Consider the following 15,937-nt stretch of genomic DNA (forward strand, 5'->3'; position numbering starts at 1 on the left):
CAAATCATGCAGCAACATCGACACAATACTCGGAGAACACCCGAGCATGCTCGGGCGAACCCACGCAGCGAGTATACTCGCTCATCACTAGTGGAGAGACTCACACAGAAGTGTATGCCACTTGTTCGAAGTTCCTGATTCATGAAGAGGTGTATGCCTCTTCATGAATCAGGAGCATCTGACTCCAGTGTATGTCTTCAAGACTGGCAAGGTTCTGAACAGTTCTGTGGTTATATGCACTGTGCATGCAGTACAAAGATGTTCACTGGTGGCACAGACTGATGATATCCCTTAGCCCAGGGTGCCTTCAGACAAAGTCAGGTCCTTAATGGACTGGTACACAAGGTGTCAGGTAAGTAAATACCTGCTTTTGTGTGTCTTGGAGCATGGGTTCCAAATTAATTTTAGAATCTGGTTTGGGGTTTAAATTAATTTTAGAAGGCTGATGTCAGAACTGTAGTATCTGACAAACTGGATTTTGACATGGTAAAAAAAAGTTAACCTCTTCTCCTTTTTTTGTTCTTTATTGTTTCTTTGACAGTTGTGATTGTTACCTTGCCCTTGTTAACACTGTTGTGTCGTTGATTATTTATTCTGCTTTTGAATAAGAGCTATTTATTAATACAGTTTTTTATTAATTGTTTGTGCTACTTATTTTTAGTCTTTTTTTCTCTTTTGAAAAAAATGCTAGGAGTTCCCAGAAATATCCATTTTTTCTCTGGATTCCAGAATGCTATAAAGGTTGGGAAAACTGTGCTTATTTTAAATGCGTTTTTTGAGAAATAAAATAATCAACATATGGTAAAATATAAACATGACGGCTGAGTTATAAAACCCCTCATACTGCATGTCATGACAGTAGCCCCTTTTATACCATTTGGATAAGTATGCAGAGTAATTCAGAACCTCATGTACTTGTGACATATGTAAAAATAACATTTAGACATGGCTTATAATGTACCTTTATCTTAGCAATTTGTCCTACTATTGTGCCCACAGCACCAGCAGCACTGTTCACAAGCAAGACTTCCCCTGGCTTTGGATTGCAGATTTCCTGTAGACCAATGTATGCTGTTACTCTGGTTAGAGAAAGAATTTAAAGTAATTTAACATTGGATTACATAACCATGCATACACGCTATGATTAAGAGTATGGTAGCGCTTGAAACGCATAGGCCTAAATCCATGTTTTTTCTTGGTTTTAAATAAATAATGTTTTTAACAATTTTTTTTCACTTGTTTTTTCTAAAATATGTTTTAGGCGGTAGCTGGACTACTTTGCCTTTTCCTCTTCATGTCTACTTACCTGAAACCGGAGTCAGGATTTGCCCGTGCAGGGCACCCTCTGGGAAACATTGCCTGTACTGGTGAGCTTATGTGAGCTTTTTTCTTACTTTTGCTAATGATCACAAACACACAGCCAATACAACTCTCATTTGATTTTACAGAAAGAAAATAAAGCTGCTAGAATGGGCCAGCTAATCATCTGACCTGAATCCAATAGAAAATTCATGGGATGAACTAATGCTCAGAGTTCACAGAAGGAGCCACAAAACCTTCAGGTCTTGTAGCGTGTTTGTGTGGAAGAATGGGCCAAAATCACACCTGAGCAATGTATGCGACTAGTTTCTCCATACAGGAGGTATCTTGAAGCAGTCATCACCAGCAAAGGCTTTTCTATGAAATATTAATTACATTTCAGTAAGTGTATTCAATCCTTTTTCCCTGTGTCTTTTCTCATTATTACACTTAATTTATGGGCATCAGAAATATATTTACTTAGAAAATTGGTGATGTGTTCAATACTTATTTCCACCCGGTCTATGTACATCTGTAAACATGGGCAATTTATGTTGGTGCACCAGCTACATTTCTCTCCCTTCACAATTAGAGTATAACATATTGTCTTTTCATTTGATTATTGCAGGAATTTCATGGTTTATTCATTATCTATTCATCCTCCAAAATGTGGACCAATAGATTATATGAATTTTATCCAGATGTTTCAGGAGGTTATAAAAACATTGAGGTGTGTACTTTTAAGGCTTACCCAGGCATGCCAACAGCTCCAAGTGCCAGTGATCTTGGCAGTGATTCAGGCCAAATGGATGGCAAAGCACGGAGTTCTTTCCCATCTGATATGAAATATGTGGTCCAGCCTGACCGTGCAACATAATAATTTCCAACAGCAAAGGCAGGATTTTTGCTTTCTATCACCCTGGATTAAAAACAAAAACATAAAGTAGATGATCAAATGCTTAATATTATTGTTCTCTGCAATATAGAGCTAACAGTATTACACCCTCACTATATAAATAGACATTGGTCTCAAGCTGAGAAACAGCAGCCAAATGACCATTTATTTTCTAACTTGTGATAGAGTAGCATCACAATCAGGTAAAGGTAGACACAATGGGTATTTGGTGAGTTTTTGACACTGCATACTTTTGCTGTATATGGGATTTATAAAAAAAAATCTCATGCCTATAGTGATAAATATACCTTTTATTTGCAGAATTTGCCTATAGACTTGAATGAGCTGAGGACAATCCGCAGTTAATAAAAGTATAGTGTCTATGCGTTTTTAGCGCATTTCCACATCAGGAACACAATAGAAATGCATGGAATCCGCACTTGATTTTATCAATAAAGTTTTAAGAAAGCCAAATACCAGGAAGTATCAAAAACAAAGCAGCATTATGTAAAACACAGCAAAAGAGGCAAAAGACGTAGTAGAAAAAATGCGATAAAAACACATGTACAAAAAATAAAAAATGTAATGAAAAACAACGCAAGTAACCTAATTTTGATAACTGGTACGGAAATGCCACAGAAAATCTGCAACACCAAAGATCCACCAAATACTCATCATGACAGCTTAGCCTAACACCTCAAATGTTTGGTCTGGACTCCTTGTTAGGGCTCATTAACATTACTGTGAATAGATAGAATAGAATTAATAGATAGCACTTGTACCTTTGACTAAATATGAGGCTGTTCACATGTCCATGGTTTTTGTCGGACTCAGTGGCTTGTGCAAAATCATGGAGACATATCCGATAGTCATCCGAGTATGCGATCAAACTTGGCAATGAAAGTCTATGGGTCTTTGAAAAAATGTGACTGCGCTTGGATAACATCCGTGAGCTGCCTGTTTTTCCTTGACTGACAGATAAGAAAAAAACGCTTTCCCACTTTTCTTAAGTGAAAAAAACTGATGAAACTCTGATGACACTATTAAAAAATCTGATAAAACGCAGTTAATTTTTCTCATATGTGAAAAAAACTGTTGTCTGAATGAGACTTTCGATTAGCTACAGTGCCATGGGTTATAAACTTCTCTATTATGTTGAGCACTGCGGACAGAGGAACATCAAGATCTCTGGAGGTGGACATATAACATTGAGGTTGTTGATATTTTTTAACAATTTTGGTTCTCAAGTCCTCAGAACATTCTTTTCTCTGTTCTCAGTTTCTAGTGTGACACTCACAGATACACAATGCAAATATTAAGACAACCTCTCTTTTTATCTGGTTTCAGTTGTAATTTTCATATTGTCCACACCTGTTACTTGCCACAGGTGAGTTTGAACGAGCATCACATGCTTGAAACATGTTTACCTACAATTTAGGAAAAGTGCCAACAATTTTGTTCTGCTCATTTTGGGGATTTTGTGTAAAATTATGGCCAGTTTGGCTTTTTTTCTCTTTTTTTGTGTTGTTCCAATACACACAAAGGAAATAAACATGTGTATAACAAAACATGTGTAATTGTAATAATTTTCCGTGAGAAATATTTCATTTTCTGGAACAATTTTTAGGGTGCCAATACTTTTGGCCATGACTGTATATGTCTTATTGTCCATGGTGATAATGTAAAGCGCTGTGGAATGTGATGGAGCTATACAAGTATGGAAAATACAGTAAATAAGTAATGGTTACAGATATACCATATAGCTAGAAGTGATTTTACCATATTGCTAGAAGTGATTTTACCTGGCAACCTGTGATCCCATCATGACATCACCTTCTTTCAATGCATGCGTACTGTATGCTCTGAAAATAGAAGATAGTTTAGATAGACATATCCTCCACATAGCTGTGCAATTATCATGGTCTCCGAATAAGACCAGCATTATATCATAATGCCTAGTAAAATATATTTTTTGCACAGTTTACTTAAGATACTTGTTTAAAAGGTTGCCTAAGGTAAACTCAATAAGCTGTAAAAAAAAGTGTTCAGGATCTCTGCAGTGCCACCACTGGAGACATTTACCATTACACAGTGCACATTAAAAGAGTTTCTGTCACCCTATTTGAGCATTTTTAGATAATAATATGGAATATGGGCATATACGTTGTATAAGGCTGAAACTAATCATACCTCTATGTCTCTTTGATGATGCTTTGTTCATTAAAAATCCTCTTTTTTGCTTTGATCTTCCAGACTTTGGGGCGTATGCTGCCTGGAAGATAAGACTACCTCCTCTCTCATTTTACTAGAATGAGAGAATATAATGTAGGCCCCTCCACAATATTATTGCCATCAGTACTCAATAACTGATTATATATGTATAATCACAATAATCACCTCTTCTACTGATTCTGGCTCTGCCCCGGTCTCAGCAGCTGCACTGCCGCCTGCCCAACACACACAGCATGGTACATGATGAAATTACATCTATGATGTTGATACAGTTGAATGTGGCATGCACTGGGGGGCAGCAGCAGTAAAGCAGCTGGTGACAGGAGGCAGGAGCCGAATGCTGTGGCTAAAGCATGTGCCGGCTGTGGCTTTAGCCACAGCAGCCCGCTCATGGCTCCTGCCCGCTCCTGCCTCCTGTCACCCACTGCTCTACCGCTGCTGATCTGCTGGCATCGGGCAGCCCTCCTGAGTCAGGGGCCCCATAGCAGCTGTGTGGTGTACAGCTATTGGCAACACGCCACTGGTTGGGGACCCCTGGGGCAGTAGGGGGCCAGCACAGCTGACGGCCCTGTATGCCAGCAGATGTCATTGCCTGGTCCCACAGGAGATTCTTCCGGTTCTCCGGTGGGCCATTCTGACCCTGCTTTCATCTTTTCAGAGTTCTGGAGAACACTAGGACTGGAAGTCACAGGCGCGGGATTTCCAGGCACACATCAGAATGAAACGGGGTCCAGGGCTGAAGTAGTGGCTCTCAATGGGCATTTTGTTGCACCCTGGCCCTCCGTCACATACACACAATGTCCCAGTGGTAGCGAACCTTTTTGTACGCTTTCCCGTCCATCTGGATCCTCTCTGGTCCGCTGGGGGGGTTTCTTTCTTGAGATTCCACACAAAGAGAGACAGTCAAATTCCAGCTTAAAACAAACTGTTTTACTCAGTTCCTTTCTCAGCTCGTCCAGTTCACATTTAGGTACAGCACAAGATACTTCACCAGACACAACATTTTCTGTCCCTGTGCTGTCCCTCACTTCTTCGGAATCTAGCAGGGTTGCACATGTGGCGCCCCTGAGGGTCTGAACGCCACAGAGGTACTGCCCCTCATCCAGAGGTGTGATATCCCACCCTCAGGTAAGGAGAAAGCACCACCAGGGACTTCAACACTTGCACGCAAGACACACTAGTTCAGTTAGGGCATCTGGGTGTACTCTTCAGGAGGATGGCCTCATCCCAGACTGGCTAGGAAAGGGTGTTGGTAGGTGAGTGAGAAAGGTAGAGAAGAGGGAGGAGCGAAGGAGATGGGGTGACAAGGAGTGTAGCCAATCAGTGACAGAGAGGTGACATTGAGTGGATGGAGATAAGCCTGAGGTAAATGATCTTTCTGGAAGATCCAGTCAGGTGGTGACGGGACAACGAAGGAGTAAGAGAAGTCAAAGCCACAGTGAAGGAAGAAGAACTGAAAGGAAGTTTAGAGAGGACAGAAGGCGTCCTAGGGGCACGGGTAGTGCGATAAGCCACCCGTGGGGCCCGTATCCCGGAAAGGAAGGACTACGTTGCAGTGAGAGTACCGGCCCCTGAGCCCAGTGGAGGAAAAGACAGACTTAGCTGTCAAGCCAGAGACTTAGGTGATTGCAAGTACCTCAGCCACATCCACATCAATTCCCTGAAAAGGTGGCCAGGTAGAGGATGCCGGTGCCTGACCCACGTCACCCAGCAAGGTCCAAGGCTGCTGACTTAGGGACACTGTTGTGAAGGTGCTAGGCAAGAGGAAAGGAAAGACCAGCACAGGGAGACGACCAGAAAGAGAGGGAAAACACAAAAGGAAGTCCTGGAACGGTGTTTCCCAAATTAACTGAGAGTTGGCTGGACTCCTTATTCGGAGGACACAGTGCTAAGCGGGACACCTGAGTGCACAGGTCAAGTGTGAGTAAAAGCCGGTGAAACTGCACCTCACTGTGTCATTTGTGTCATTCGCATCCCACTTGCTTAACATCGCACATAACAACACAGTCACCAACTCACCAGTTAACATCTTAGATGCCCTGGGACACAGCTCTGCCCGTGGAGAGCTACACCATCTCTGCTGCCGTACCACCATTCCAGAGGATCTGTATAGCAGCGTCGGCTACCCTAGCCGAATACTACGGGTGGTGTCACAATTTCCCCTTTTCCCCTACAATTACCCTGCCATCTTTTCCCCTCATTTGAACTTCCATCACCACTGGACACCCAGGGCCATGGACCGAGTCACTACCGCCGTGACACTTCCCCTTTAAAAGAGCCTGACCGGCCTGGTATCGAGTAACCCCCGACCCTGCGGGGTGCTCCACACCGTTGTCCCAAGTACCGCAGCATTCTGTCTGACCAGCCTGACTGTTATACCGCCATCTGCCCTCCAGCCCCAGGATACTTACCTCGCTCCTCGGTGTGCCGTGGGCCGGGCTCCTCTGGGGGTCTGTTCTTCGCTCCCGACTTGGCAGGCGCATTGAGGGTCCCATCCATTGGGTGCTTACAGGCGGCTGCTTAGGCCGCTGCCGTGCGCCTCCTCTACTTCTTATGCATCCTGACCAGGAAGTACCCTGCTCCGGGCAGCTGCAACAGGTATTTCAGGCTGCTTCCTGTTTTAGGAGGTGCCTAATTATTACCTTTGCATCTGTACTGGACCAGTCTTGGTTCCAGCACAGGTGCTCCTTTGCATTCAGGTCCCAGTGTGCATCCTAGTGCTCTCTGCTCTCTTACTTCCAGCGTGCTTCTGGATCGCCCACCAGGGCAGTGGGGTACTCGGTATCGGGCCGGTATTTCACTGGGAAGTGTCACAGTAGCGGTGACCCGTTCCATGGCCCTGGGCGTCCATGTAAGAGAGTGAAGTGATGGAATAAAGTTTATGAATAGATGATTCGTGATGCCACCTGTGGTGTTAGGCAAATATTAAGCCGATGCTGCAGAGAGATCCTCTAGGACAGATGGTGTAGTGCAGCAATGATGTTATAGCCCTCGACGGGCAGGGCTGTAGTCCCAGGGCAGTGTAGGTGAGTGTTGAGAAGGAAGGTGCAGTGTCAGGCACACAGATGTAGCAGTGCCGGGGATGTTGCAGCAAGAAGGCAAGGACACAATAGGTTGCAGTTTATTTACCTTTACTTGGCAAATACAGTCCAGGGTCCTGAGTACAGATGGCACAGGAGCTGGTTAGCCTGGAAGCAAATCAGGAATCACTCTGGCAGATGGGTTGTGCAGTCTCCTTACTAGCGCTCTCTATGAAGTACTCCCAGTACTGAGTTACACTGGAGTTCCTCCTTTCTGATGTTATCCACACTCCACTCGCATGGCAGACCGCCGTAGCTTTCTATCTCTCTTGGCTCACCCGTCGCTGTTGTGCCTCCGAGGATTATGTGGGAATAGGGCATTTACAGCTTTCTATTCCTTTGGTTTCTGGTGCAGGACCGATAGTATCCATACACCCTTGGAGACCAGGCTCCAGATCATGCGCTATCACTGGGACTGAGCTCTTCACTTTCCTCAGTCTTCCCAGCTCTTCTCCTCCACATCTGCACACGACGCCCTCCTCACACTAACTGACCAATTTCCCCTCCTGGCCCCCAGAGAGAAGCTCTTCCCCTTAGTATTGGTTCAGAGCTCCCTCTGCTGGCCCGGAGTGGGAACTGTGTTGCATGTTATGGTTAACTGCCAGAGAGACCCTTCATTGCTTCCAGGCATGACATCACTCTCCCTAGGAGGAAGGCAATGCCACTGTGGCGACCATACTCCTGGGGTCACCACACTCCCCCCTAGTGCAATTCAGCACTCCTGGGCTGAAGAAAAACATGTAAACAACATAAACAAATAAACAATTATAGGTGTACAAGATTCAAAAAGGAAAAGTTTACAAAAAACAAATGCTCAAAAAGAGTCAGCTTGTGACAGTAGCTCCTTCACCAGGCGGACTGCGGGGTCACTATCCTGGCTTTCTGCCCAGTCGTGGTGAGGCAATGGATTTAGGGTAGCCTCTTCAGGATAGACCATCTGTTTCTCACTCCCTGGGCACGTTGGGCCGCAATTGGCCGGTGGAAGGGAGGTAACTCTACTTCTTCGAGTGCCTCAGGGTCTTCTCCTGCATCTGGCAGATTAGGCATCCTGGACAGCGCATCAGCATTGGCATTCTTGTGCCCTGCTCGGTACTTGATGGTGAATCCATAGTTAGGCAGGCGAGCCATCCATCGCTGCTCCAGTGCACCTAGTTTGGCAGTTTCCAAGTGAGTCAACAGGTTATTATCCGTGAAGATAGTAAACTTGGCTGAAGCTAGGTAATGCTTGAATCGTTCAGTCACAGCTCAGACTATGGCAAAGAACACCAGCTTGAAGGAACTGTAGTTGTCATAGTTCCTTTCAGTGGGACGAAGCTTCCTGCTGGCGTAGGAGATAACTCTTTCTTTGCCATTTTGTACCTGTGACACTACTGCTCCAAGTCCCACGTTGCTGGCATCAGTATACAACATAAATGGTTGGTCATAATCTGGGTAGGCCAGAACTTCATCTCCTGTGAGAGCCATCTTCAGTCGCGTGAAGGACCTCTCCAGCTCCTCATTCCATTCGAATGTAGGACTCTGCTTTCTGGCCTTCTAGGGCTGACCCACCAGAAGATTTTGCATAGGAGTGGCTATCTCAGTGAAGCCTTTGATGAACATTCGATAGTAGCCTACCAGCCCGAGGAATTGACGTACTTCAAGGAGTTTGTTGGGCTTATGCCAGTCCCGGATGACAGTGACTTTGTCAGCATCTGGTGCCACACCTTCTGCACTCACTACATAACCGAGGTACTGTACCTTGGGCTTCAGGAGGTGGCATTTGGATGTCTTCACTTTCAGGCCAAAGTTGGACAATGCCTCAAACACCTCAGCCAGGTGCTTCAGATGGTCTTCATAAGTCTTGGAGAAAACAATGACATCATCAAGGTACAACAGGACTGTCTCGAAGTTCTTGTGTCCCAGACAGCACTCCATCAGCCGTTGGAATATCCCTGGAGCGGTGCAGAGCCCGAATGGCATGTAGTTGAACTCACAGAGACCCATTGGGGTGGTAAACGCTGTTTTCTCCTTGTCTGCCTCTGCCACGGGAACCTGCCAATACCCACTAGTGAGATCTAAGGTGGAAAAATAGTTCGCAGTTTTAAGTGCAGCTAATGACTCCTCAGTTCTAGGTAATGGGTAGGCATCTTTATGTGTAATGCTGTAATTTTTCTATAATCAACACACATTCTCATGGTACCATCCTTCTTTTTCACAAAGACTATTGGAGCTGCTCACGGGCTACAACTGTCTCTGATCACCCCAGCTTCCTTCATTTCCCGCAACATACTTTTAGCACACTGGTATTGTGTTGGGGGTATAGGCCGGTACCTTTCTTTTATGGGTGGATGGTCTCCAGTGGGGATATGGTGTTGAACCCCTTTTGCCTTCCCAAAATCTAGAGGGTGTTTACTGAATACCCGCTCATACTCCTGAGTCACCTGGTAAACCCCATTCTTTTGGTATGAAGGGGTGGAGTCAGTCCCCACCTGCAGTTGCTTGCACCACTCCTCCAGCTGCTTTACAGAGCCATTGTCCTCCACCTGGTCGGATCAGACCAAGGGCTCTGCTGCCCATATTGCATTGTTACTGACAGTAAGCAGCTTAGCAACTGTGGCATACCGAGGTACTGTGGCCTCCTCCTCCCCACAATTCTAGAGACGTACAGGTACTCTCCCTTTGCGAACATCAACTACCCCTCTGGCTGTCAGGACAGTGGGCCAGCTTTCAGAGTACACTGGTTCTACCACTGCCTGGTAATCCTTTCCTCTGAGGCCTATGGCTGCCCAACACCAAATCAACATTTCACATCTGGGGGGTATTGCAAATGGGAAAGAATCACTCACTCTGACGCTGCCAATTTCTCCGCCAGAGAGTTCTACCTGCTGTCTTTGCATCAGGGCCTTGATCTCCTTCTGCAGGACTCGTTGTTCACTGGAACAAGCAGTCTCAGCCACCTGTTGCAACAAGACAATAACCTCGGAAAGACAATTTTCAATCACATTAGTACCTAGAGTCATCATTGGGTTACATTCTCGTCGATCAATATCCACAACTATCAGACCTTGAGATTTTAACTCTACTCGACCCACATTAACAGTAATTTCTTTACATCCTATCTGCAGTAAAGACTGACCATTACTAGGAACATTACTGTCGCCCTACAACAAACTTGGCTCGCCAGTTCCTTGGGCCTTGTGGTCCTACTCCTGGGGGTTGGCCCTCTGCCCCAGGGGTTACTCGTTTAAAGGACAGAATCTTGCGAGGTGGCCTGCTTTGTGGCAGTGTCGACAGATGGGACGTCCGTTCTGGTCATAGCGATCGCTGTTCCTCCCTCGGAGTGGTGGGATCCTCTTCCTCCGCATCCATGGGACATCCTCTGGACTGGAGGCCATCTGGATCTTTTCCTTTGAGGACTCCTGCAGGGACTGCATGGTTTTGGCATGTGCAACCATACCTTTGGTCAACTCCTGGACCTGAAGACTCAGTTCTGAAGATGGGTCATTGTCCAGAGTCTGTCCCGTATACTGTCCTGCGCTCTCTGCTTACATCCAAAGAATCTCATCTTTATTTCAGCTGCAGGACGTGTGTCAAAGGTGCGTCTGAGCTTAGCCAGAATCTTTTTAACAGTCTCTTTATCAGTGTCCTGCCAGGCTTTTACTTCTCTCTGCGCTGCAACTGTTAGCTGCCCAATAAGAATGTTCACTTACTGACTTTCAGACAGGGGATACACTTCGAACAAGCTGCACAGTCTCTCTTTGAATTCACTCAGGGTATGTGACTCACCCGAGTCCTGCGGTAGCCAGGCTGCTCCCGGTATATAGGGCATGGACAGCGGCATTATGGGGACCGCTGCGGTGGGCGCTGATTCTTGCGGTGCCCTGGTGGCAGCGCTGGCTACTGGATTCAGTGGCGCTGTTGGAGCCGCAGCTGCACTGGACCCTGCATCTGGTGGCGCTGGGATGTTAGCGGGAGCGTCCGCCACTGCATTGGCGTTGTCCTCAGACATTTTCTCTCCCCCCTATATAACATGGGCCAGGCCGCGAGGCTGCGCTGGCTTACCGGATGCCTCTCCTCGGCTGGATCAGGGGGCGCCGGAACTGCAGGCCTCAGCTTCTCACTTCCCGCGCGCTCTTCTCCTTTCGCGCTTCTCGGCTGGCTCCACCCACGAAGGTCTGCCCCCTTTTCTTCCCGCGCGCACCAATCAGCGGGATAATGGTGGCAATGGCACCAATTACGCACATGTGGCGCCCCTGAGGCTCAGTCGCCACAGAGGTACTGCACCTCCTCTTAAGATGTAGTGCCCCACCATCCGGGTAAGGGGGGAACTCCTTTCCACGCTCCAACACCCGCACCCCACACACAGGGTAGTTCTGCACAGCCACAAGCGGCTCAGTACTTAGAGAGTAGCAGAGCACCTTTGGTGGTTCCCTGCTTGGAACACTGGACGTGCTGGGAGGTGGGTGGAGTTAGAAAAAAGACTGGGAAGGTTTAGAATTACAGGTCAGTCTGACGGGAAGTCAGTCCGTCTGGAGTCAGATAGAAGGTCGGCGGAATAGTAGGTCACTCCGGGAGGAGTGGGGATCCCTGGAAGAAGGGAAGGAGGAAGGAGTGCTGCAGCTGCCTCAGTGACCTGAGCCAGCTGGCACGGGAAAGGAGAGAAAGGAGAAAGACGTAGAACTGTAACCTAAGTTTCCATAAGAAAGAGAGTCAAGTACGGAACGAAGGAGTAGAGAACAGAGAGGAGAAGTGGGTTGGAAGAGGAACCCTGCCTATAGGTTCTCAGCGCAAGGCCGGGGCCCTGTCCCCGAGGTTGTATGGACACTTATGGTTCTGCAGCAGACACCAGTGGAGTAGTTGGCTGTAAATGCAACTACTCCCATTTAAGACTTGGGGCACAACAGCATCTGTATAGAGAGCCGGGACTCAGGAGAAGGGAGTCCCCGAAGCAGGCTACAGCTATCTGCCATACGAGTAGAGAACACAGGAACATCTGTAAGGAGAAACTCCAATGTAACTTAGTGCTAGGAGATCTTCACACTTAAAAGCGCAATAGAGGAGATGTTCAGAAAGGTACATGTTGGCGGAGTGTTGGAGAGGAGCCTTCCATCTTGCCTGGGGGTTGATTGAGTCCCTGACCCGGAGGACACAGCACGGAGGCAGGCACCTGTGTGCCCTACTGACTGTGAGTAAAGCGTTGCAACTACAGACCCTGGTGTCCTCCATTCATTATCACGCCTATACCCTCAGTACCACTACATCTGGGTACCAGCTCCTACACCGCCTGTGCCTCTCCTCATCTATTAATACTACACTGCCCTGGGGCTACAGCTTCACCTGTGGGGAGCTACACCATCTATGTTGCAACACACCACCAGCCCCAGAGGATCTGCATGCTTCGTTGGCCTAACATCCCACTTGCCGAATACCACGGGTGGTGTCACGAACCATTACACTACAAACCGCAACCGCCATTGATTTGGGCGCCCAGGGCCACGGACCGGGTCGCCGCTGCTGTGATACATTCCCCCTGACACCGGCCCGGTACCGAGTACCCCACGGCCCTGGGGGGGTGACCCACACTCAGTCTATAGCACCAAACACAGCCTCTGGCACACAGGACCAGGGGATGCCGGGCTCCGTTAATCCTGTTCTTGACGCCAAAATGGATCGCCCGCCAGGGCAGTGGGGTACTCGGTACCGGGCCGGTATTTCACTGGGAAGTGTCACAGTAGCGGTGATCCGGTCCGTGGCCCTGGGCATCCATGTAAGGGAGTAGAGTGATGGAATAAAGTTTATGAATAGATGATTCGTGACGCCACCTGTGGTGTTGGGCAAATGTTAAGCTGACGCTGCAGACAGATCCTCTGGGACAGATTGTGTAGTTCAGCAATGATGTTATATCCCTCCACAGGCAGGGCTGTAGTCCCAGGGCAGTGTAGGTGGGGGTTGAGAAGGAAGGTGCAGTGTCAGGCACAGTGCTATAGCAGTGCCGGGGAGGTTGCAGCAAGAAGGCAAGGACACAATAGGTTGCAGTTTATTTACCTTTACTTGGCAAATACAGTCCAGGGTCCTGAGTACAAATGTCACAGGATCTGGTTAGCCTGGAAGCAAATCAGGAATCACTCTGGCAGATGGGTTGTGCAGTCTCCTTACTAGCGCTCTCTATGAAGTACTCCCAGTACTGAGTTACACTGGAGTTCCTCCTTTCTGATGTTATCCACACTCCACTCGCATGGCAGACAGCTGTAGCCTTCTTTCTCTCTTGGCTCACCCGTCACTGTTGTGCCTCCGAGGATTAAGTGGGAATAGGGCATTTACAGCTTCCTATTCCTCTGGTTTCTGGTGCAGGACCGTTAGTATTCATACACCCTTGGAGACCAGGCTCCAGATCATGCGCTATCACTGTGACTGAGCTCTTCACTTTCCTCAGTCTCCCCAGCTCTTCTCCTCCACGTCTGCACACGACGCCCTCCTCACACTAACTGACCAATTTCCCCTCCTGGACCCCAGAGAGAAGCTCTTCCCCTTAGTATTGGTTCAGAGCTCCCTCTGCTGGCCCGGAGTGGGAACTGTGATGCATGTTATGGTTAACTGCCAGAGAGACCCTTCATTGCTTCCAGGCATGACATCACTCTCCCTAGAAGGAAGGCAATGCCACTGTGGCGACCATACTCCTGGGGGCGCCACACTTCCCAGTGCATGCTCTGCTCTCTCCTGTATCCAGCGTGCTTCCCACTGCACACTCGGCGCTTCCCTGTGTCCAGCATGCTTCCCTGTATCCAGTGTGCTTCCCAGTGCGCACTCTGCCCTCTTCTGTATCCAGCATGCTTCCCAGTGCACGCTCTGCGCTCCCCTGTATCCAGCGTGCTTCCTAGTGCATGCTCTGCTCTCTCCTGTATCCATGGTGCTTCCGAGTGCACACTCTGTGCTTTCCTGTATCCAGCATGCTTCCCAGTGTGCACTCTGCACTTCCCTGTATCCAGCATGCTTCCCAGTGTGCACTCTGTGCTTCCCTGCATCTAGCATGCTTCCCAGTGTGCACTCTGCGCTTCCCTGTAACCAGCATGCTTCCCAGTGCACGCTCTGCGCTCCCCTGTATCCAGCGTGCTTCCCAGTGCGCGTCCTGCACTCTCCTGTGCCTGACGTTCTTCCTAGTGCATGCTCCACGCTCTCCCTTACGTACTCTGCACGCTCCTGTACTCTACTTGCTTTCACCAGAACCCAGTGTGCTTCTCCGTACTCGCCTTGCTAACTTCGATTTATCGCGTGCCTTCTTCCCTAGCCTCCTTTGAGCCGGCCTTCTGGTACCAGCAGCCATGGTACTTTACCCCCCTGGGTCTGCCCCTGATGCTTCCTGTAAAGGGGGTGGTCCTCACTAGGTCAGCTTGCCCAGGGTGGGTTGGTATCATGGCCCAGAGGGTCCACTCCAGGAGACGTAACACTGACTATCTTTAGCAGTAGAGTTGAGCGAAACGGGTCGAAAAATTTCATGAAACGAAACCCGACCCTAGGATGAGGTCGGCCACGAGGTCGGCGACTTACGCGCCAAAGTCGCGTTTCAAAAGTTTGTTTTGCGCTCTTTTTCAGCCAATCAGGATCCACGGACACTGTTGGCAACGTGATGACATAGGCAGGGGTCACCACCATCTTTCAGAAGAGCATGCAAGTGATTGGCTTGCTTTGGTGGGCGTCACAGGGGGTATAAAAGGGCGTGCACGCTGACCGCCATCTTACTTCTGCCGATCTCAGTATAGGGAGAGGTTGCTGCTGATTCTGTAGGGAGAGCATTAGGCAGGGAAGAAGACAAAAAAACTGCTTCTGCTGCTAGCGATTTGGCCTGCACAACACACCAGTCACTGTGTGTGCAGTGCAAGGGGAGGCTATATAGTGGTGTATCAGTGGTGTTGGTTGTTGGGCTGCCTTCTAAGGCTTCCTGACATTCCTGCATTGCTGTTTACCCACTGCTCTGCAAACTGCTTTTTTAAAAGCAATCCCAATTTTTTTTTTTTGTCCTGCTGAGAAGAAAAAAAAACTGCTTCTGCTGCTAGCAATTTGGCCTGCACAACACACCAGTCACTGTGTGTGCAGTGCAAGGGGAGGCTATATTGTGGTGTATCAGTGGTGTTGGTTGTTGGGCTGCCTTTTAAGGCTTCCTGACAGGCTGGCATTGCTGTTTACCCACTGCTCTGCAAACTGCTTTTTTAAAAGCAATCCAATCTCCCTTATCCTCTAGTCACTTTTGTCACAGCTGTGCCATCGAGCCTGTGACATAGCGCTCAGATATCAGTGGGCCTCACACAATCCAAAAGTGTCCAGTGTCCACAAGTGTCTGCAGAAATTCAAACTCTCCCTTATCCTCTAGTCACATTGGTCACAGCTGTGCCATCGAGCCTGTCACATAGCGCTCAGATATTCATTGGGCCTCACACAATCCAAAAGTGTCCAGTGT

At 47.9% G+C, this 15,937-nt stretch overlaps 1 protein-coding gene across 4 annotated transcripts in view; it reads right to left on the minus strand.

Annotated features, from left to right (window-relative positions):
* LOC141055758 (prostaglandin reductase 1-like) overlaps window positions 1-15,937 on the minus strand; it is a 126,408-nt gene that overhangs the window by 28,723 nt on the left and 81,748 nt on the right. For all 4 annotated transcript variants that reach the window (XM_073552455.1, XM_073552458.1, XM_073552456.1 and 1 more), the window contains 3 exons: window positions 3,997-4,056; window positions 2,051-2,218; window positions 962-1,079 (listed from right to left, as the gene is read on the minus strand). In XM_073552455.1, coding sequence (XP_073408556.1) covers window positions 962-1,079; window positions 2,051-2,218; window positions 3,997-4,056 — 346 coding nt within the window. The remainder of the gene's footprint in view (window positions 1-961; window positions 1,080-2,050; window positions 2,219-3,996; window positions 4,057-15,937) is intronic.

The sequence above is a fragment of the Dendrobates tinctorius genome, unplaced genomic scaffold, assembly GCF_039654945.1.
Source record: "Dendrobates tinctorius isolate UK_male_01 unplaced genomic scaffold, ASM3965494v1 ptg000191l, whole genome shotgun sequence".
Lineage (NCBI taxonomy): Eukaryota > Metazoa > Chordata > Amphibia > Anura > Dendrobatidae > Dendrobates > Dendrobates tinctorius.